This window comes from Echiichthys vipera (assembly GCF_963691815.1).
Source record: "Echiichthys vipera genome assembly, chromosome: 4".
NCBI lineage: Eukaryota > Metazoa > Chordata > Actinopteri > Perciformes > Trachinidae > Echiichthys > Echiichthys vipera.
The window spans coordinates 22758586-22782966 of record NC_139829.1 but is presented as its reverse complement, the minus strand read 5'-3'; the positions used below and the strand labels follow the sequence as shown (position 1 = coordinate 22782966).

General features: G+C 41.4%; 1 protein-coding gene across 3 annotated transcripts in view; it reads left to right on the top strand.

The window, feature by feature from the left end:
• rhobtb4 (Rho related BTB domain containing 4) overlaps positions 1–17840 on the top strand; it is a 42781-nt gene extending 24941 nt beyond the window's left edge. For all 3 annotated transcript variants that reach the window (XM_083912464.1, XM_083912465.1, XM_083912463.1), the window contains 8 exons: positions 4146–4331; positions 4772–5591; positions 5773–5992; positions 6987–7105; positions 10779–10929; positions 11198–11286; positions 11465–11570; positions 12264–17840. In XM_083912464.1, the coding sequence (XP_083768590.1) occupies positions 4146–4331; positions 4772–5591; positions 5773–5992; positions 6987–7105; positions 10779–10929; positions 11198–11286; positions 11465–11570; positions 12264–12442 (1870 nt within the window). In that variant the 3' untranslated portion in view covers positions 12443–17840. The remainder of the gene's footprint in view (positions 1–4145; positions 4332–4771; positions 5592–5772; positions 5993–6986; positions 7106–10778; positions 10930–11197; positions 11287–11464; positions 11571–12263) is intronic.
• The last annotated feature ends 6541 nt before the right edge of the window (positions 17841–24381 follow it).

Sequence of the window (24381 nt, the reverse complement as noted above, 5' to 3'; positions counted from 1 at the left end):
ACACACACACACACACACACACACACACACACACACACACACACACACACACACACACACACACACACACACACACACACACACACACACACACACACACACACACACACACTCACACACACACACACATGCACAAATTTTCAGACATTTTAGCAACCACTACCTAGGTTTTGACCCAGTAACAATTGCCGGCTTACCACAAGGTTAACTACCTTGCAAAATGTTCCTTTTTCACAATTAACCCGGCCCGTAGATTGCGTTGTCATGGCTGTAGAATATGTAAGGCCTTGATACAATTTCCTTGGGCTATTATGCAACCAAATTCATTGAGGGTTGATTCAGGAGAAGGAAGTCTGGCTCACCAGATGTACAGTGCTGGGACAAAACCTGACATTTGTCACATGGCCGATGCGTTTGGATCTAGCCAGTGTAGCCAGACAGTACTCCAGCGCTATGGTCCGGCAATGAGAGTTTAAGAAAAAGTTACAATGAGAATGTAACTAATCAGTCACACCCACATAAACATGCCCACATAACATTTGCTTACCCCAAAGTCGTTTTGTGTAATCCAGCTGCCACGCTTTTTGGTTGAACTCTGCCCTTAAGCTGTTACATCCTTCCTCCACCAGACATGATTGGATCATAGCTCTATCCTCTTACCTCCCTTCCCTTCATCAAATCTGCTTTATTGGCATGAAATGCAAAAGTACTTATTGCCAAAGCAAAATCAGCAAATACCCATTCAAACGACAGTGACCAAACTTGACCGCATAACAGTAACAGAAAAGTAAAGATACATTTCATTCATCATTTAATGAGCTCTGTATATTGACAATTCATAATTCCACATATTAATCTAAATACAATCATTTGGGGTTTTAATTTTTTCTCTTGTAACACAATGCTCAGACATTTCGCCACTCTCCAGTTTCTGAGTTTTGTAATTATATGTATGCTTATCTTTATCCATCTGCGTTGCCATTTTATCTATTTAATGCACATCTTTCATAATTGAATGCGCCTCTTACATATTCATTAGCCATTACAAGATACAAACATCCACACACATATCCATATACACATCAAAGTGTGCAATGTGCGAGTTCTCTCAAGGGTGGGTGGAGGCATTTTGCATAACATGTCACCCTGTCACCTTTTTGCAAGTGTGTCTGTGTGACAGACGGTGCGTTTTGTACATTTGTAGGTTGTGTGTAGCTCAATTTTTGACTCAAAATTCCTCCTCTCTCTTGTGTTCTTTAACTCTCTGTGTACATTTTCCCAGTGATCTGCCTCTGTTTGTGTGTGTTTTAGTCTGTGTGTGTGTGTGTGTGTCTCTCTCTCTCTCTCTCTCTCTCTACATGTCCTGTATGCTTTGTCAGCCTGCAGTCAGCTGATAAAGACACAGTGCCCGCTCAGCTGTTTTCTGCCTGCCTACCTCCCTGGCGTCTGCAGCTCCAGGCATCATCCTCCCCCATCTCCTCTTCCTCTTCTACCTCTGTTCCTCCACTTGTTCATATGGGCTATGCCTTCTCCTCCAACCTGCCTTCAGACTCCTCTCCTCCTCTGCCTCACCCCCCCCTCCCCCATCTCCCCCATCTCCCTCATAACCCTCATTACCCCGTAACTCACCTCTCATCATTAGCCTCCTCTATGTCCTTGATACTTTGCTGCACCCCCTTCCACTCTGCAGTCTCTTGTTGATATCAAAACTCAAAACATCACATTGTCAGACAATACCCAGACTGTCACATGCTTTTTTAGGAGAGGAACACAATCTCAGCCTGAATATAAGCTAAGTCAAACTTCACCTCGGCCAACCTCGACTTAATTTAGCTTTCTTAATTAGACTAAAAAAGGAAATGATATTATATCAGTGTCATATTGCACTTGAAAGCCGTTTAAGTAGCACGCTATTAACTTTTATAATTTCTGTTGTGACAGACTTAATGACTAATGAGGGGTGTCATGGCAGGCTGTGTGATTGCAGAGGGATACACATGCCTGCATGAGACCGATTAATTTCTTTATTGCAACAGAAAATCTGATTATCTGGAACTTCTCTGCTTTGTTTGTGCGAGCGCCCGTGTCCATGTGTCTCTTCTTACATAAGCTGATGAACATTTGTAGTTTTAATACACCATATACACAAACATGCATGCACACACACGTACACACACACACACACACACACACACACACACACACACACACACACACACACACACACACACACACACACACACACACACACACACACACACACACACACAGAAAAGCACTGGTGGACTTATTTGTTACGTATTAGTGTTGGTGGTAAATTATTAGCACAGAGGACCTGTTTGCATTATTGTTTTAATCATCTAGGCTTTCTCATTCAGACTTTAGCTATACAGCTTTCTCATACTGTAAGTAATACTGCGTTTGAAAGATAAGTCAAGATTGAACATGTTTCAAATATTTTTTCATACTTCAGTACAGTGTTATGCTAACATAAAGGTATCGTGACCCAAACTATGGCAATGAGGCTTAGATTGTAAAAAACAACGTTTACAAGAACAGAGGCACGTACACATAACATGACCTCAAACAAACTAAGCCATGGTAATGATCCTTTGACAAAGTGTTAATGGTCATTCCTGGGTGTGTGTGTGTGTGTGTGTGTGTGTGTGTGTGTGAGAGCTGTGATGTAATGCTTTGCTAGTGTTATGTTATGTCCTTGGGAGTAGGAGCTTATCAGAGATTACAATAGTGAGAGTTAGGTTGGACTATGGAACCTGTGTCCACACTGTTAAAAAAGACCTTTGTAAAGGTTCATGTGTTTTAGTGCTAAGTACCTTCATAAGTTATTCACTTGTCACTCAGATTTGTAAAGTGCATCGATTAACACATGAAACTGTGGAATTTTCATTCATAACAAGGGGAATCACCTCTCTTTGTTTGCCTTTTTTTATTCCATATGTTAAAAAAATCATGCAGATAAGATGGGTTTTTACAGTGTAGCCTTTGTCTGCTCAGAAAGACATTGCCGGGATCTCTGTGGCAGAGGTATGTTGCCCACCTAAGGGAAAAAAGAGAAGTGTATACGCGTGAGGCTGCTACAAGTTCAGGATGCGGTTAAGCACCTTACATCTTCTGGTGTAATGGGCCATTCCGCATGGCTAACAAGTGTCAAAAACAGGGATGTATATTTAATTATCTGCAGTGTAGCACGCAATCTACACAAGTGCTGCTAATGCAAAATAGGCCTGGTTGTGTGCTGCTGGGGTCAAAAGCCCTGTGTTGTTGTGTTGTTTTAAGGAGAAGATCATTTACGAGTTATAGATTAGTGCATCGTCAGCATTGTACTGGTATTAGATGATCCATCTCAGTGACACAGAGCTTGATTTACCATTACCTAGAAACAGACACGCATGCACCAACATGCCACAGAAATATCAGCAACAGAGCTGTAAGTGCTGCTGTCTGCTTGCTCAAACACATCGGTTGAGGAAAGTAATGTGTCTGTGTGTGTGCGTGTGCGTGTGTATCCCGATCTATTCTTAGCCTTCTCTTTGTGTAGCCTTGGAGAGCTTAAGGATATTTATGTAAGAGAAAGAGAGAGAGAGATGGGCCACACAGATCACCAGCCCAGAGGCCCAGGCACGCGCACACACACACACACACACACACACACACACACACACACACACACACACACACACACACACACACACACACACACACACACACACACACACACACACACACACACACACACACACACACACACACACACACACACACACACACACACACACACACACCCATCAACGCACATGCATCCTGTGACCCCAGCATTCTTGAGTGCGCTGTCTATGCCCGTACAATGCCTTGCGGCAGCTGAACAGGCTTCTTCCATACACATATCACACATATTTTAACATAAACATACAAGATGTTCAGTGACTCGGTAATGACCCCTTTTTTTCTTTCTCTCTTTTCTGTCACCTTGACTCCATCAAACACCACATGTCTTATCTCTGCTGACATCTCTTGCTCATGACATAACCAATCAGCTCTCCTCTGCCATCCTTTTTATATTATCTCTGATAGTTGGAGTACGGTACATTAAATGAAGACGTTTTGTCCCCTTCCTCTCCCTGTAGGTCTGACGTAGTGGTGCTTTGCTTCTCTCTGGCTAATCCCAACTCCCTGCGCCACGTACGCACCATGTGGTTCCCGGAGATCAAGCACTTTTGTCCCCGGACACCAATCATTCTGGTTGGCTGCCAGCTGGATCTGCGCTACGCTGACCTGGATGCGGTTAACCGTGCACGCCGACCCCTAGCCAAGTGAGACGCCTTCTTCATCCGGCATTAACAGACAAATTCAAATAGAACATGGTGGCTTTCAGTTAGGGTTGCGTATATGGTGTCTCCAGTCAATCAGTGATAAGTAATAGCAGTGTAGTGGTAACAGAATCACAGCAAATAAGACATTGACAATTGATCTCCCTATCATTGATTTATCATACTTTCTGTGTCTTTTTAGCTATTATTGGCCCTACATTTAATTTATTAAACCATCCCAAGTATTCCATCATATAAATACTGTAAAGGTAAATGTTGTTAAAATGAGAATGAGATGAAGACATCACAGTCTTGTTTTGTGTAAATTGTGTCGAAGATTCTCAGCTTCCTGCTTCTTTTTTAGTTGTACTTCTTTTAGTTTTACTTCCAACTTTAACTGAACACTGTCATCTTTAACATCATTATCTCTTGCTCTCCCACAGACCCATCAAACCAACCGATATCCTTCCCCCAGAGAGAGGCCACGAGGTGGCAAAGGAACTTGGGATTCCCTACTATGAGACCAGCATTGTTGCCCAGTTTGGAGTCAAAGATGTTTTTGACAATGCCATCCGAGCCGCCTTGATCTCCCGTCGTCACCTGCAGTTCTGGAAGTCTCACCTGAAAAAAGTCCAGAGACCCCTTCTCCAGGCGCCCTTTCTGCCTCCTCGCCCACCCCGCCCCATAGTGGGCATCCCAGACCCTCCTCCCACAGACGGCGAGGGCCCTGATTCCCTTTTCTGCCAGCCACTGTGCACAGATGTTCTTTTCCTTCTGCAGGATGGTGCCACTCGCGTCTTTGCACACAAAGTATATCTGGCTACTTCCTGTTCCAAGTTCTATGACCTCTTCACCCTTGATCTTGGTGGAGCATGCGTGGATCCGCGAGGTGAGGAACAGGAGAGCAAGGAAAACTTGGAGAGTGGCGAGGAAGACGAGCAGAGCAGGAGAGGAGCCAAGGAGCAAGCCGGGCGCACTAAGAGCCTGGACATTGATAAAGATGGGGTCGATGGAGGTGTTCACGGCCTGAATCGACCCCAGCTGCTCCAGCAGGGCTCTTTGAGGACTTCCCAGAGTGATAATGCACTCCCCTCTAGAGCCCACTACTCCCTGGGGTCGCTAGGAACTGGTCGAGCACTTTCAGGATGGGGAAGGGGGTTCCTGAGTGTTTGTCTGGAGCATGTTGATGATCCCATGACTGGACGACCAAGACTCATGACTGTGGTTGCTATGGATGCGCTTATACAGGAAGAACCATTCAAGGTGATGGTCTTAAAAGAATAGTAAAAATATATTAATACATTTTTGAGGAAAAGAACATAAATATGTTGATGTGAATATTAGAAATGTTATGCATTATTACCAAAGGCTACAAGGGCTACTTGGAGTTTCTGTAGTTGTTCCAAAGCTGCATATCTGACTTCTCAATTTGTTCTGGTTTCAGGCGGTGCTTCAGTACCTTTACACAGGAAATCTGGACGAGGGCCGAGGGGATCTGATGCAGGTGGCCACCATCGCAGAGCTGCTTGAGGTGTTTGACTTGCGGATGATGGTGGCTAATGTTCTTAACAGAGAGAGCTTCATGAACCAGGAGATCACCAAGGCCTTCCACGTCCGCAGAGCCAATCGCATCAAAGAGTCTCTAAATAAAGGGACTTATGCTGGTAAACCACTGTGCCAACAATTCAGCCCTTCAATACTTTCAGTTGGTGTCACTGTAGATGTCTTCCATGTATGCATCAGTAGGTGTCTGCATGTGTGTGTGGGTGTATGTGAGAGTGTGAGCAGTGGAGGGTGATGAAAAGCTGATGAGGAGAATGTCATGAGAAAGACAGAAATACACTCCAGCATCAGTCTCTGGAAATGTACACACATCTGTACATTTGATCGTATGTTTGCCATGAGTTATTTGCTATAAAGTATGCATTTTGTATGTGGTGGTTTACCTGTTTTCTGAAGTCATTTTTAAAGTCATCAAGTGATTTGATGACTGATGTTCCCGTCCGCTTGGTTGTCTTGTGTTCGCTCTTCTGTGCTTCCTGTCTTGCGTTTGTGTGATGTTATCTGCCCCCCTAAGGCGTTATGTATGCATGTTGTCACAGCATTTGCAGCCAAAGCAAGGCATCAGCTGTCTCTAAACAAAGCATGCCTCCCATTCACTTCTTTCTATGCTTTCTCTGTTGTCTTCAGTATTATAACAATGGAGATCTTCCTTTAAAATGCTTATAAGCTATTCTATTGATATCGGAACAATTGCATAAACAGATCTGCGTTATCCCAGTTATTATGCAAGGATTGAATTAAAGATAGATGCAATCATTTGGTTTCAGATTTATCCCATTTACAACATTATTACACACTTTCTTTCCCAAAGCTTTAGTCCAGAGTCCACACAGGATTTATTCTATGACCTACTACCCTGCGTCTGTTCTCCTTCCCTTACTCTGTGTCAAAAGCTGTTCTGTCCTTCTGTCAATTTATCTCTCTGTCTGTCTACCTGTGTCTATGTCTCTGTGTGTGTCTGTCTGGCCTTCTGCTTGCCTGTGTGTGTGTGTGTGTGTGTGTCTGGATGTCTGCCTTGTCTGTCTTTCCCCCTCTGTAGCTTGGGCTTCTGTGGCACTCCACGAGATGAATGCTCTTTGTCCACCCCGGTTTTAGATGTGGTGTTCCGTCTGGATGATGGCTGCCTCCCGGCCCATAAGCCCCTGCTCATCTCCAGCTGCAACTGGATGGCTGCCATGTTCCGTGGCTCTTTCATGGAAAGCTACATTGAGGAGGTACGTTCAGACATACCGGGAAAGAACTTGAGGATGGAGTTACCTTTAAGTTTTGAGCAGGGATTTAGTTTCTGTTTCCTGAATCCTTAGACGTTGAACTCAGGTCAGCCTTTGGCCAAATTATACTGTACTCAACAACATCAGTAGAAAAAGATGCATATGTTTTGTTACCTTCATGCCATTGTTCATCCAGCACATATGTGTCTTTGTTCTCACTGTGCATGTGAAGGTTTACAGCTCAGGATACCTGTTATCACATTTACCTACAAACCTCTATTTCACCTGCAAATGTGGTTGAAGCTCTGCAAGTACCAGACCCCTGGAGGCCTCACATAATGAGCACATACAGAATCTGCCTACACAATCACACAAACTTTTTGCACACATCCTGTGAAAGCAGAAGCAGGAAGTTTCACTAACCTATCGTAGTACTCAAAATAAGCCCAGACTAATCCCTCTTTCAAGGTCAGAATCTTCCTAGTGGTGGGCCCAGTTACTTCAGCTGTTCTCTCACCTGAGGTTCAGCCTCTGGTCGCTTGGTGCTCCTTGGGGGCCAGTGCCTGTGCACCGGACCTGACCTAGTCAGAGAGGAAGTTTATGTCTCTGTCTGTCTTTAAGTGGCTGCTACCCCGGACTGTATTGCAGAACAAGATCCGCTGGGGTATGGTTACTTTCAAGGTCAGCGAGATTAGGTTACGTAGATTCAGGCCCTCAGTAGGATTGGAAGTAATCAGATAGAAGCTAACAAGGAATACAAATGTATTCAGTTTAGGTTCAGAGCTCAAAATGACAAGAACAGTTAACCATTTATTTTTTGGTATTTCTGCATGGGTGGCCTGGATTTTCTTCCAGAACATACCATGTGAGTAGTGTGTTTAAAAGCCAAAGCAGCTATTGTGAAAGATGGTGAAAACAGGACATTAGCATCACTGAGGGGGCATAGTGTTTGCTGCTGGTGGGCTGCCGGTGTCTATGGTTACTCTAACAGTTCATGTTTATGGCATGAAACTGGCAAAGCATAGAAGGCAGGTGCCCCAGAGACAAAGACTCAAAGACCGTCTGCAAAATGAAGCGGATTCACACTTGTGTTTAGGAGCAAGTGCGTATTTATAATTGCATGTTAATGTACAGTATCTGCTTTGCAGCGCTAATTAGTGAATTTGATGTTATATTTCAACTGAAAACTGCAGTTACCATAGTGTCTACTTGCTCTAAAAGTTAGTTCTTTCCTCCTCAGAAAGCCAGTGATGTAGCCCATAAAGATGCACAGATTGAATTTTAAGAAATGCCGTGCCACTGGATGACAAATCATATTCACTTTGAGGCATAAACAAAAATGTAACTGAGCAAATTTTTGGGTCATTGCTGGACACAACAACATGATACATGGTTAAGGGTACCATTAAAGCAGGTTGAGGTGTTTTTGTAAATACTTTAAAAGTATAAAAATGTTCAGAAAATCCACAGAAAAAATGCACATCAGAAACTGTACCCCTAAACAGGACTTCTGTACGCTTGTGATGTCAAAGCTATACTATATAGGTAGAAAGTGGCGCTACAATGCCGTTACAATCATTCCCTGGATGCAATGACAGTGCTAACCTCTAAGGGGTTTGTATATGAACAGACAACTGCTCAACTAATCATTATATGACAATTCATAGAACCTGTAACTGTGAAAGTATCATGTGATCAGCCAGTGCTGTTCTATTTTCATGCTCATATCACACTTCTCAGTATTTTTAGGCTCACACATTTCAGTGTTCATGCTGCTGCCGCTGCGTGATAACATGGCTAATCTAGTGTTGTGCAAGAGCATTAAAAAAGGTGTTTCAAGACTCTATGGTGTAGTAGTTGAAAACCATTAGTCAAAAGCCAGGTTTACTGTCTGTGAGGCTGTTAAACATACCACTGCATGTGTCATGCTACACCCCTGGATTATGTTCTTGGTGTGTGTTTTTTATGTTCATTCCAGTGGAGTATTACAAATTGAGAAGTCTGTAAAGCTTCTGTCTCACTCAAGATAAAAGAGGATATAGCAGATCTAACAATATTTTTTTAATCTGCTAACTTTATTCACTGTAGAGGAAAAATGACATCAAGTTTTGTACTCCTTCTCTTAAACTTTGTAACTTATCTGTGGTGGTGGCTGCATGACACCGCTTTTCCCTCACTCACACATTATTTTGAGTTTTGACTATAATGTTTTTTACACTCAATACATCTTTAAATTTTTAATTCCTTTGATGTTCAGTGTTTTTAAATTGTTTTTCACTTCGTGCTTAAGCTTTCAAGGTTTGCAAATTAAATAAACTTGCACTCAACTATTAATATAGCTCTTTGATGACAGACTGAGGGGACAAAAGAACAAGTGTCAGTACAGCTGATGGATCTTTATCCATAAATGTCCTGCCATTGTGAATGCGTCCACTTATTACTACTTCCTGGCCCCGGCTGGAGCTTCAAGCTCTAGAGACCACCCCTGTCTTGGTGTTGTGACTTTTTAGTCATAACGAGAGGTCGTGCCAAGCTGACATTCTCCTAATTGGCTATGGTAGTGGAGGTTGAAGAGTGTCTCAGTGGGTACACCCAGAGAGCTCCTGAAGGGGGCCGGTCATCCTCATTTACCCTCCTTCCGTCCTTCCTGGGGTACATGGCCCCACAAAGGTAGATTCTTCATTACCTCAGATCTCGGTGCTCAGCCATGTCTCCTCAACGACAGCTAGTGTATGGGTGTGTGTGGGTGTGTGTATGGCTATGTGTGTGCGTGAGTGTGTATGTCTGTGTGTATATTTGTGGGGGTGGGAGGTTTTGGCTTTCATGTTTTGTTTCGTTTTTTTTAATTTTTTTTTATTTTCTGTAAGGCACTTTGTGCTACTGGAAAAGTATGAAAAGTGCCATATCAATAAAGACTGATTTGATTTGATGCATTCATTCATATTACTGGAATAGCGGGCTATACTAAAATGCAGCATGACCAGTGCCTATTGTAAGGTCTAATTGATGGTATGGCGACATCTAGTTGTCGTTTCAAGTCATTGCTATTCTTATACTGTGATTTGGTATATTTGCCCCACTATAAAACATTGCACTAATGGCTCATATGTTGTTTAATTTGAACCCTGTCTGGAGGGGTCGAGTCATGACTAATGGTCACTAAAACCTTTTTGATTAAATCTGTGGTTATGTCCTATATTTTATTATTTCATTATAAGAGCAAAATGTGCATCATTTGAAACACAGTTTAAGGAGATCATTGGTAGTCAGTCTGAGTGTCTCATTTGTGAAAAGGGTTTCGAAGCATGGTTGCCTGTGTGTGCTTTGGGGTTTTTAGCATTAGCCATATTGCTCACATCACTAGCGCCCAGGCAGCACTTTCATCTCAGCCTAGATCAAAGAGAATGTGATACACGTACAGCATGTCTTCTGCCTGTTACCTCCAAGTACCCACTGCACATATTATTTTGTATTTCTAAGGGAAAGGTACAAGTGCAGAAGATGCCATGTTTACTGGTTTAGTATGAACTCTTGTAGGTACTCATATGAATGCAAATGTTTAAAAAATGTCTAAAACTTCATGAAAATTGATGCCTATTTTTAAGTCCATTAATTCTCTGTATTGACTTTCAGCCCTTCATTGCTCATGTTTCCTCTTGATCTCGTCATTTTCCAGGTACCCATTCCTAACACCAGCACAGCCTGTATGCGTGGGGTGCTGGAGTTCCTATACTGTGGTCTGCTGACACCCTGTCCTGGTCTGGATCCCATGGAACTAATAATTCTTGCCAACCGTCTGTGTTTGCCACGCCTTGTCGCCCTAACAGGTAAAAATTCTCTGTGCAGTGTTACAAATGTTGCAAAGAGAACAACGTATTTACTTGAATGTCTTGTTCTAACTATTTCTGTAGTGGAATATGGTTTTGATAGATTTATCCGTGTATAAACTGCCTTTTATCAATGACTCAACACACTGTACAGTGGATGCAGTGAGTTGTGTTCAATGAAGAACAAGAGATAAGAAATTAGGCCCATCTCAGTGGTGCAAGTAAACAGTAATATTGACATGATTATGAACATTTTGTGAATCTTCAGAACAGCATGCTGTGGATGAGCTTCTCCATTTGGCAGCAAAAGGAGGTGACATTGATGGACAAGTGTTGGCTTACCTCGAGCTTGCACAGGTCTGTCTTTGCAAAACTGTCCTTTATATAATGAATCTATAATTTATTAATGCATAAGTTTTCCATAGATTTATTTGATAGAATAATGTATTGTCCTCTATCTCACCTTTTTGACTTTTGAAGGCCTCTTCTTTCACAGCTTTACTAACTCTTTCCTCCTGTGTTTTTCATTTTGCAGTTCCACAATGCCAAGCAACTGTCATCTTGGTGTCTCCATCACATCTGCACGAATTACAATAGCATCTGCCGCAAGTTTCCCAAAGACATGAAGGTCATGTCTCCAGGTACAGACACCTTGCCTTTTCCAAACCCCCTTTTACACATGCAGCTTTTTCTCTGTAAAATTCCTACAAAGTTTGCTTAGTAGTGCTGCTTTGAACAAAAGTAGGTTTTCTGGGTTAGGCACACTGCTAAGGAACTATAGCATGCTGTGACCTGTTCATAGCAAGCATTTGGTTGGAGTGGGAGAGCTGATGCAAGGAAGCTTAAAATAAAAATAGTAGTTGGAGATACACATAAGCAAATCTTTGTTTAAATAAAAACTAAATTATAGGCAATATCCATCCTCACCTTTCATGTGAATACATTTTAGACACATTTATAAATAGTAGGTTGTAATGTGACCACATGGAAGCACAACCACTTCTCAATATTCAATAGTCAAAGAAACACTTTGATCTCAAGGAGTTTAATGCTTCTTTAGTGGCATTAGGTCCCACTTCTTTCACTTTTCGTCACACCTTTATCACTGTCGGCTGTTTCCTTCTGTGACCTTTTTAATGACATTATTATTCTACAACAACAATTCACAAAAAGAATACACATTATTCCTGTTTGGCACTGTCATCCACTCTTTTACTGCATCGGTTCATATCTGAAATAACACCTGAAGTCTTTCAAGTTTTTTTTCGTCATCTGAAATGTTTCATCCTTTTTATTCCCATTTTCTGTACATATCTTTGTCCCCTTCTCTGTAGAAAACCAGAGGCACTTTGAAAAGCAGCGCTGGCCTCCTGTGTGGTTTCTAAAGGAGGAAGACCGATATCTACGCTCTCAGAAGGAGCGCGAGCGGGAGGAGGAGATCTTGCGCAAGCAACACACCAAACGGGGCTGGTGTTTCTGGAGACATCCGTCCTCCTCTTCGCATGTCTCCTAAAGGCTTTCCTCCTCAGACTACTTCATCCTGACATGGGTCATCCCACCCAGGATAACTAATCCCCCTGTAACACATATAGAGGAGTTCAGCTTTGAGCCCTCTATCAGTGGAGAAACGACTTAGTGCTTCTATGCCTGAATGTCAGCATGTTTGGGGGAATGTATGTGCCTCTTTATAATTGTAGGTGACTTCACGAGTGCATTTTGGTATGCTTGTTTGATAAGCGTGGACTTAACTGAAGGGTATGTGCGTGGGTGTGTGTGTGTGTGTATGTTTGCGGTTAGCATGAGTGAGTGATGCTTCCGAGTTGAGTGCTTCCCATACGCCCTGATATGTAAGGGCCTGCAGCATTGCAGGACAACCCCTTGTTCCCTCCACAAGAGCTCCATCCCTCCACCAGCACTCACAGTGTCCCAGCCTTTGAGTGATTGGACTGTGAGCAAGGGCTCTTTATCTCTCTCAGTCTCCTTCCTTCACATTGACCTTAATGACTATAACGCATTGACCACTACAGCTCCTCCCAGGGAGCTTACCTCTGCCTTCACTTCTACGCAGACTGTTAGATGCACACAGACTGGTGCAAAAGATCCACTCCTCTAAAAACCAGCGCTTGATTCCCAGGAACTGACACTTAACAATGTTATTATAATTATTTGTATATTATTAGATTTTTTTTTCTCAAAATGTTTTTTGCGCCTTCTAGGACACCCACCCCCTTATCAGGGGAAATGGTGCACACTGCTCCCAGGAACTGTTCATTGCCATGATGGGAATTTTCATCCAGAGCCCAGATTTGTGTGTAAGGGCAACCGTTAAAACCGTTAAAAGCAAGTTGGGATGCTCCATTCAGAAGGCTTTTAGCCTAGTACTCAAGTGGCCCTTCAGTGTACATCATCCACCCCTGCAGCTTCCACCCCCTCCTCCTGCACACCACACATGCAAAAAAAGCAAAACACAAGCTTATCTTTGATGAGTTGGATTCACCAATCTGCACTTCAGAGACATTCAAAGTGACCACTCTATCAAAGCAATGAAGGGGGTAAAGAGGGCTAGCCTTACTTGATACCTCTGAAAACGAGGGTGAATGATGGATGTGGTATTAAACCAATGTAACTTCCATGACCACTTGGTTGCATTAAAGCAACTCAGCCAGCCTGCCTTTACACCCCTACACCACTAGGGGCAGCACTGCTCAGGGCACCCCTGCACTCACCTTCACATTAAGTAACAGGAGTTTTTGTGCTTGTGAGTGCTTCGCTCTAGTTTCAATTAATACGATTAGTATAACTTCATTCCAGTGTTAGGAGAAATCTAAAGCACAGTGTTATTAGTGCATTTAAACACGTACTATTGATTTTCACCTAATTCTGAATACCAAAGCTGTGATTCTTTTGATCTCTTTCTTCCTCACGTTCTTCCTTTATGCTTCCCTGCTTCCTTGATAGGCAAAAGGGGGGTAAAGGAGAAAAGAGAAAGTGGCTTGTGGGAGAAGGAGGCAGTATTATACAATATTTGAATCCCTCCTTGTGGTGGTGTTCAGTCTGTAGTGTCAGGAGAAAATTGTCACTGCTGGACATTGCCTTCCATTCCTCTTGCTGGAATTGAAAATGGTGCTTAAGACACAATAAGACAGTGTCCACATGAACACACAAAACACACATGCGATTATATGTTCACAGTTTTAAGTGTCTGTCTAGTTGTTTAGTGTTTACCTGCCATGGACATGCAGACTATTGATGGTATTCAAATTGGACACATTTATCTAAACTTATTTTTTTTTTCTCTCCATATGCTAACAGAGTGTGTAGATTTCTGATTTTATATACATTTGTTACAACTTTGTAATGTCTCTAACTGCTTTTAAATTCAAAAACAGTTATCTTCTCTTACCAGGAAAATAATACTTCAGATTGGCTTTGCAATAGAGAGTGTTGTCTGTATGTATGATGTATAACATGCATATGAGAGCAAATCTGATTTTCTCGTTAAGGGTGCTCATTTTTTTGGGCTTTAGCACTGAATGTGATACCGAGACTTTGTGGTGATGAGATTCTATTAGCACGTTGTTCTATTTATGGGTTTGCGCCCCTCAGATTTACCCAGGCAACTGTAGGAGATAGATAGATTGTGTGAGACATAGGGTGCGTTCTGCTGTTCTCCACTGGAGGTGTGTTAAAGTCATTGTCGGCTACCAAAATAGAAGTTAGATAGGATCTCACAAGATCCAAGTGAATTGAGTTGAATCCTCTGAAAAAAGTGAAAGTGGAGTAAAAGTGAAAAAATCTCCTTCTGCATTACGTGCAACCTATTTGGAATTACTCCACGGATATTTTAAACTCATCCCAGTTCAGTGCTTTGATAATTTGAGTGCTAATGGAGAAAAAGTTAGGGACAGGGTTTTATGGACTTCCATGGACTCCTTTTGATTCCCCTTAGAAGGGATGGCTATTAGATTTGTCTTATTGATGGTTGCTATGACCTCTTTCCTCTTGGTCCATGTGCCTTATAGTTGAACAAAACTAAAAACTAGATTGGGACTCAAGCAAACCTGCAGACAGGTTCTGCAGTGGTTGAGGTGATGAATGCTCTAGGGTAGACAATGGTCATAATAATGTTAGAAGTATGGTCTTGCTTTATGCACTCTCAGACATTATCTGTCTTGAGGGGATTTTTGAGCCAACTGGAGCGATGCCTATGGAGAATCTTTAGGCCTGCTGCTTGTTTTCATGTAGACAAATGGCCTTAAATTAAACTCTTTGTGGAGTATAGTACAGTAGGTCGGTCTAATCATATGGCCTTGGATAAGTATGTTTTCTATAGTGATAATTATTTGGATGTAGAAGGACTCACACCATGGTTGGAAATCTCCACTGACCAGGTGATTGAGAGGTAGCAATTTAATTGACTAACAGGTTGATTCCTGTTCTGTAACTTCAAAACCACTGACACTGAGAAAGCAAAGCTTTTTAATGAGCACTGGCAGGCCTGTGTGCTGGGAGTGTGCAACATCTTTTGAAATGTGGTTTAATTTGCATGGTGGCCTAACTTTGTCATTATAATGACACTTGGTGTTGGAATGCACTTTCTTCCTTTTTTTGTTTATGACTATATCTTTCTGTGCTTAGCATGAATTGTTCTCTATGTAAGATTGTTTTTAAACCTGATGATTGTAGCACAATATTTCACTTAAGTCTTTCAAAATTTCCCACAACTTGCTCAGTGAGGAGCTGAAGAACATAATGTGTCAAGCATCTTGTTTAAGGTCTAGTTGGCACTGAACCCATAGTAGTGCTACTAGCTCTCTTCTTGCTATGTTGCTTTATGCACAACTCAGTTGTTCTAAATAAATAAACTCAGCACAGCTTAAGGTAGCATCAGTTATTATACAACTTCAAATAATATGCTGGGACAATTGCTTGGAAACTGATGCAAAGGATGTGTTGCTGATGTGCAACTGTCCCCTTTATGCTGATACTGCAGTGACTAGCAATCTAGCTTATTCTTGTGATTTTTAAAACTGAAAATCATAAAAAACAAAATTTCCATTGAAATCATATTGTAATGCACATATTTTATGAATGAACTAAGTGGCTGAAAGCCAAGTGTAATGTTTGGGTTTAGCCTGCCTGTAATGACAGATGAATTGGGTAAAGCATGATGCATGTTTATGGGGTTAGACAGAGGCATCTGTATATAATGATACAGCAGTATATCTTAACTTTGGGGTTGGACCCTAAGTTGGTATGCATTTGGGGTGGTGGAAAATTCTAAAACTGAACAATAATATTCAATAAATTAAATACTGTAAGTTTGGAAAATATGTCATAACCGCTATAATATCTTTGGGGATATTTGAACCCGATGACAACGCGAGTATTCTCTAATTATTAGTGTAAATTAATAATCGTGGAAACGAGAAATGGAGTCAGGGGTCAGAAAAGTCTGAGAAACCCGGTTATACCGAGAGGGAGAGATTGTAAAGTTGTTAGCTTTATTCAGCCCTCACTATTTGCTACACACTGACCCCTACAGGCCAAAGTCACATTCTGATGTAGTAGGGTTGTGTTTTTCATCTGGATTGTCTTGTGCTATCTTATCACATCCTTTCTGCTGTCACATTCTCCTTGTTTATTTTAAATAAGCAGGACTGACCTTCCTTTTTAAAACGAGGCCTAGGGTCTGAGAGAACACCTTGTTTTTAGTCTTTGGTGTTCCTGTGCCTTCAGTGAAATCTCACTCTTTTGACTCTGTAGAGGCTGGTGGCACTGCGCCTGCAGCCTTCTGGACTCAAAATAAAGTTGATCAAGCCAAGAAGTACATACATGTGAGCACAGAAAAAAAGTAGGCAGCTTTCTTTAATGTACAGTATCTTAGCATAGTTACTGGCTATTTGGGTCATAGTGATAACTTCCAATGAGATATGGAGCTTTACCAGTTCAGTATGTAATATGCTAAAGCTTCACAACTTTAATTATGAAATGACCAAGAAACCCAGCAAACCAGCAGTTTTGAAGTAATGTTTTCGCACTCTTTCAGATGCCTGCACTTTCTACTATGTAGCCCAATACAACCTTTTTTGATAAGTACGCTAAGTCTTTATATTTACCAGTTTTCTTGATCAAAATTGAAATATGTTATTACCTTTCCACTTTCTCATGATCTATTTCTCTCTAAGCCAAATTCAGTAGAAAACTTTATTGCTTCCACAATTTAGCTGCAATGTACTGTGTTGCAATCATGCACAAAGTCAAAGTATTCTAAGTTGGGGAACAGTATCTATGGACTACTGATTGGATTAAAGGCAGATATTAGCTGTGACAACTATATATTATACTTTAATGGAGATAGTTGTTATCCCAAGTACAGTACAGTGTTGTAAATTTGAGTCAGCTGGAAATAACCTCTCACCGTATAACTTCTCACCAGACTGTATTGATTTCCTAAGCTGGTGTATACACAGAATGTATGCACAGAGAGGCCCTGGACAGGGAGAGTGTTTATATAGACATACATGGTGTGATTAACCCCTGGTCTATACTGCCATTTTTAAGTGGCTCATATATACTGTATAGTATTGTTATGCACTTTTGTTTCCATTGACTCATATGAGTTTTATTAACATTTACTGCTTATGTTATCGTGTGTGTTCCAGTACAAGGCAAAAGAAAGAGCACACCACACTCATAAACTATTAAGGGCTTTCAAGAAAATACAATCAGCATGTTTTGCTGCTGTTGCAAAAAAATGTTTTGAAACTAAACATTTGTAATATTTTTGAACCACTGTGATTTGTACAAAATTAAAAAAAAAATTAAAGTAGAAAAAAGTTTTTTTCCCTTTTTTTGCCATTTCAGTATTTTGATGTTTGACATGGATTTTATTAAAACTGTTAATCTTTTGATCTTGTCTCATGTGTTTATATTTGTGTGTTTTTCTGTTTGAATCAGTTTTCTGATATCTAAGTATGTTCTTTATTCAAGGTACAGTTCAATGCAGTTCAATTAAAAGATGTGCATCTAGATTTAATTTATTAAGGAGGAAATATAATATACCACTGATTAATAGCTACCACTGCTCTATAATCCATATAATTAGATTAATTAGAGACCAGTTACAGTACATACATCTACAGATAACTCCTATGATTTAGAAAATTTAGCTTTTAACTACTCAATATTAAGTTTCAAATATTGAAAAGGAAAAAACAACACAGTCAATTAGATTCCTTCTGTTTTTCTTTTGTTTTTCCTCAATAGTTTGTCTCACACAATGCAAGTTCGATTCAACTCTGCCACCTAGTGGAAAGACAATGCGCAACATTACTGTGTGAGATACAAAAATTATGTTTTATGACTGTCAAGTTTTATGACTCATAAATGCCATGATGGTTTTCCAATTTGAATGAAAACTTTTGTGTAATACACACAGGCACATGTGATCTCTTTGTTTTGTTTTTGTGATAAAAATATAAAAGAAACCCTGGGCCCAGCAGGCACAGATCTTCTGGCAAACTCTTAAATTTATTGGGGATTATTGGAATGATTTAAGGTTGGGGCCCCAGGTCATGCCAAGGATCATAGATATTTACTGTTAAAGGGCCACAAATGAGCTGCTGTCAGGAGCTCCCTGAATAAACACTTACTGAGCATCACACTATGCATTTCATATCAATGCATATCAGTATCCTGAGAGTGCCATGGTGAGGTTTAATGATGTGGTTGATGATGAGTAACTAGAAGAGAGGCGAGGGAAGGGGGTGGTTGCGGGTAGTGGAATATGTGTGTTTATATGCCATCTTGACGTGTGTGTGCAATCGTGTTACAGTCGACACACCAATAAAGCCTGCCTGCCATGAAACTCTTAACAACCAATGACGTACACCAGTTTCCCTCTCATTCTCTAGTAAATGGAGGAATTTACTAGCATGCATTTTGCAGCTCAGACCTCAGCGTCATCCATGGTCATGAGCATCGGTTTGATCACTGATTACAGACCTTTATGCTGTGTCAGCTGTTTGATCCATAGGCTGTGTTAGAGTTTCCCACCAACCTTGCCCTGCTCTTGCACCACAGCCTCGTAGAGCACAATTTGAGAGTCACAGACATGCACTGACATCACCACATCTGGCTCTCATTTTACAGCCTACCCTCGGGAGCAGATTAGAAGATCTGAATGTGAGAGCAAAAGACATAACACCGGCTCACAGTTGAAAATAGCCCATGCGAGTATGTTGGGGCACTTTGTGGACCATACAGGAATGATAGAAGCTAAAATAATCAGATATTTTAGAATGAATCTTTGCTGAGGCTAAAGGCCTTGAAGAATATCATGGAGGAGTTTGAGGTGGCTTTAAAGGTCCCATACCATAAAAAAGTGAAATGGACATTTCTTTTTTTTAAATTATAAAGTAGGTCAATGTGCTTTATAAATACTGTGAAAGTATCAAAACACTCAATCCCCAGAGAAATGCACCTGTCTTTAAAAACTGGGCCTTTAACTGAGTGGCCAGGACTTACATAAGGTTGTGATTTCACAACTTTACTGTATATAGGTAGAAAGTGCCGCTACAGTGCCATTACAGTCATTCCCTGGTTGCAATGTCGATGCAGAGACGCTGAGAGCGCAGATGTGGAAGACCTAGAAACACGGACCAATCAGAACAGAATCCGCTTTTTCAGGAGGGGGGCATAAAGAGATCGACGCTAACACAGAGTGTTTGAGGCACAGAGTGAATACAGATATATTCAGACGGACACTATTAGAAAAATAATGTGTTTTTTGAAAAGTAAAGCATGTAAACATATTCTAGTAGAAGCCCAAAATACAAGTATGAAACTGCAAATAAGAAATAGTTAAATCTTGGAGAGGAATTATGACTTGTTCAAACCTGGGACAGTGCTTTGTTAATGTTGAGAGTCTATGTTGACCAAGGGCAAGATTGTATTTTCAGAGCTAGGATATAAGGATATAACACACCCATACACACGCACGCACACGCACAGGCACACACACATGGACATTTTATAAAAAAAAGTGGACCAACAAGTAATACTAAATGTACAAAGGTCTATTGCTTGAGGAGTGACAGTCACATTCCTGCGTATATTTCACCCTCCTCCAAATATCATCTCATCCACATGTTGTTGGTCCAGACCTCCCCTGCTCCAGAAACAAAACTGTCTGCACTCCCCACGCACAAAAGCATACACCTCTAAATCAGGGTCTCTCAAAGGGAAGTTTATGAATACGTTATTATCCTGACACCGTGGTCTACTTTAAGGCCTGTTTTGTATGGGGAAGCTAAGGACGTCAAACAGATTTGTGGTCTCTTTTTTATTTCCCCATATCCCTATCATTTGTTTTACGCGCGTCATATTTCACTGAAGCAGGGCAACCTCAAAACCATGAGGAAGTCAAAGTACTTGTATTTGTGTTTACAGAGGTAAGAATTTGATTTGAAACTGCATACAGCGCATGCATGCACACAGAGACTCTCTCTCTCTCACACACACACACACACACACACACACACACACACACACACACACACACACACACACACACACACACACACACACACACACACACACACACACACACACACACACACACAATCACACTCATGTACACGCTGAGGCTGAAGGGGAGGATATTTCAAGGTTGTTGTGAAGCTGCATAGTTGAGTAGTGACCTCACGCCTGATTAGAAGACACCCCGATTCACGGAGAACGTGTAGAGCTCTCTCTCTTTCTCTTTCTCTCTCTCTCTCTCTCTCTTTCTCTTTCTCTCTCTCTCTCTCTCTCTCTGTCTCTCTCGCTCTCTGTGCATTCTCTCTTTTCCTACTTACATTTTTGCCTTCTGTTTCCACGTTTGCCACATATCGCTTAAGTTTCCTTGTATCACGCCTGTCTGACACCTGAATTGACCTGAATTGTCTTTCAGTGTAAAGTCATGGTGTTGTTGGCGCCCAGCCGCTGGTATGTTTGTGAGTTCACCTCTGTGTCAGATAAATGCTTGTCCAGTTGAATCAGAGCCACTTGTGAGCCTCTCCCACATCCACCTCATTATCTACCTCCAGGAAAACAATAACAATACTCCTCCAATGAGTTCAGTATTACCGTGACAGGAGGAGGAGGAGAGACAGAGATGCCAATATGTCTTCAGTCTGCTGTAGTAAAAAACATGTATTATCTTACCCTCTGCAACAGCTATGTTATTTTTATAATGCATTGCACACCCAAGTGTTCAGCCCCTGTGAACCTATGGGACACACACTGCTGTATTTGTGAAACATTTGACAGAAAAGAGCAAAACCTCTTATATAATAACATCACTTTGCACAGATGGAACTTCTGTCCCAAGCCTGACACTATAAAACCCTGTTCAGACTGAATTAGTTTAATGTGGGGACGTGGGGGTAAGATAGCCTTACCTCAGGACATCTGTACAATAAATGGCCAATTCGCACAGGATTAAGAAATCCCTGTATTCTACCAGAGGTGGGAGGGGTTACTCGATTTACGTACTGTCAATCCCCCATCGCCATGTGCATGCTATGCAGCTTCCTGATATCACAAAATTAGGTAAACACAAAACTAAAGGACAGAATCAATTATCTATAAAAATGGTAAGATTGCTTCTTCAAGCTGAAGGTGAAAATTTCCTGACATGGCGCATTTTGACAAGAAATCACCTTACCCCACGTCCCAACATTAAAATAATCCCGTCCGAATAGGGCCATACAGTATAAACCATAAAAAAGCCCCCCTTCCTAGAACACTGCTCAATTATATTTTACATTACCTAGAAAGGAAGGAAATTGACAATTTAAAAGTAGATTTAAAATCATCATGTAATGAGCAATACAAAAAATGGTTTCTAGCTAATGTTGGCTTGAGAGTTTCCATGGGATGAATAAAATAGTCAGAATGACTTGTTTGAAATACAACTGGCATACAAAAGGTTGGACACATTCCGAGTTCATACTGTAAAACAGTAAATTTCCAAGACAAAGAGATAATGTCATAGGAAAGGCTATATTTAAGACAACTTGAACAGAAGATTACACCCACTGCAGCTGTTCATACACAAATACCATATGACAGCGCACATATTAGGAGTTAGGTAGATCTTGGACTCACACAACGTGCAGAGGGGAGCAGTGGAAAACAGATTATTAGTGAAGTGTTGGACAACAGGAGGACAAAGCTCAAGCTGTGACAACCTGAACCCAAACACATCTATGACCTTTTAACAACACCCATCAGGTCTACGCACACAAAAACCTGCAATGCAAGCCTCACACCCAGGTAAACAGGACTTGGACAAAGCCATGTCAAGGAAGTGATTTGTTTAGTGGCAGAAGTTTATTTTGTCAATCCAGAGGGAGATTATGTTTTGTATTTAATGCAATCACACCCATCACTAGATGGTGGAACTGTTAGATACGAGAACATGTTGGAAATCAATGAGAGATCTTGGTGATGAACAGAGACTATGAGAGGATAGACCACACAACACTCTGTCACCCACACTCTGTTAGTTTAGACTATTTCAGGAAGGCAGGAAGTCGAACAAAAAGCCTGTGACAATTAGAGGAGTTTAAGTAAATGAGGAGAGAACCCCCATTAGTGCGCACACACACACACACACACACACACACACACACACACACACACACACACACACACACACACACACACACACACACACACACACACACACACACACACACACACACACACACACACACACACACACACACACACACACACAAACACACACACTCACACACATCTCTGAATCCCCATTTGACATACAATCATTCCCACATTTAGACCCCATCTTCAACAACAGCTGCCACCGCACCCAAGCAGAGGAAATGCCAAAGTCCTCTGAAGTGGACCATAACAGCGCTACAGTTCACATCCACTGTGAAGCACTGAGTGGCTGGAAGGGCAGGAGAGCCTCTAATAGCAGGAAGTTGTAAGAATAATAGCGGCATGGGGATGTCATGCCCCCTGTCCCTCTGGCATGCAAGCTTTGGCCCAAACCGCCTATCGGAGTCTGTGTGCTCTGCAAGTTTACTCAATCAACTAATGCAACATTTCCCCACAAATTACCATAAGGGTTTACCAGACGTGCACTTTTTTTGAAAGAAATGTATACTTTTCCAAACAAAATACTTATTTAAATGATGGCAATTGTATTACTTTTTTAAACACCAGATATTATTTTTTTCACAGAGGCTTGCTCTTCTCTAATACAAATACAGGAAGTGATAAAAAATAATGAATTAATAAAAAATTCCTTGTATTTGCAAGGCAGTTGCTACCCAAATATATACCCACAGAAGAGGACTACAAAGATGGAAATGGAAAGTCTTGGCTTAAAAGGAATTGATTGTGTTGGATGACTGTGGGATTACTAATGAGCCACTGTGTCTGTTAACTGTCTCCATATCACATGGCTTCACATAATAAATGTTAGTAAAAGTGATCTGAAATCATGAGGAAAGATCTACCCTGAGCCTGACACATTAGAAAATAAAAACTTGTGACTTTTATCCTCTACATCTGTCCTGGATTATCTAAGAATGGCTGCTAAGCAAATTAGAGAGCTCAGGAAGGTTCCCATAATCCAAGATCTTAAACCCCAATGCTACTGACCCACAGTCGAACACCAGTGAATGAGCGTGTGTATGTGTGTGTTTGCATGTCTGGCATGGTTTGTCTGGAGTTCACAGCCTGTGCTTGTGTGCATGTGTGAGCCATCAGTGCATGGCAGTGTGTGTGTGTGTGTGTGTGTGTGTGTGTGTGTCACTCTTGGGCAGCTATTGAACAGCCCCCCAACCGTTCTTAAACACTGAAACAGCCTCTTTTTTATGTGCAGCCTTTTTCAGACTCAGTTCCCATGAAATTGGCCCTTCTTTGGCTCGTTTAGAAATAGGTTGCACTGTAAATGGCTTCTCAGGAGTCTGCCAAAGGCTAGTAGGGGCTGAGTCATGGACAAAAAGAGACAAAAAGAGATAAATAGATACAAAGAGAGACCGACAGAGCAAAGGCTGCCGCGCAACCTTGTATCCACATCTGTGATATATATTTTGTTGGATTATTCTATGCTCTTGACCCTCAGCTATCATTCATTTGCTGTCAGTATTATGTAAATAGTGGCGATGTGGTGCTTTGCTTTAACACAGCAAAGGGTGTTTATCACAGTATATGACACTGAGAGACAGTTAAGTTGCCAGAGGACAAGATACCAAGTGAATATCAGGTTAAGGAGGATGCATGTTATGATTTGTACGTGTAGTTGCATTTCTTCCAAGTCACTCAGCAGCTAGTGAAGTCATTATACTCCCCACTCTTCCTACGGGACGGGAGGTGGGGCTTTATAGTGAAATCGTATTCTAACCCGCTGCACAAAGAGCAGTGTGCAGT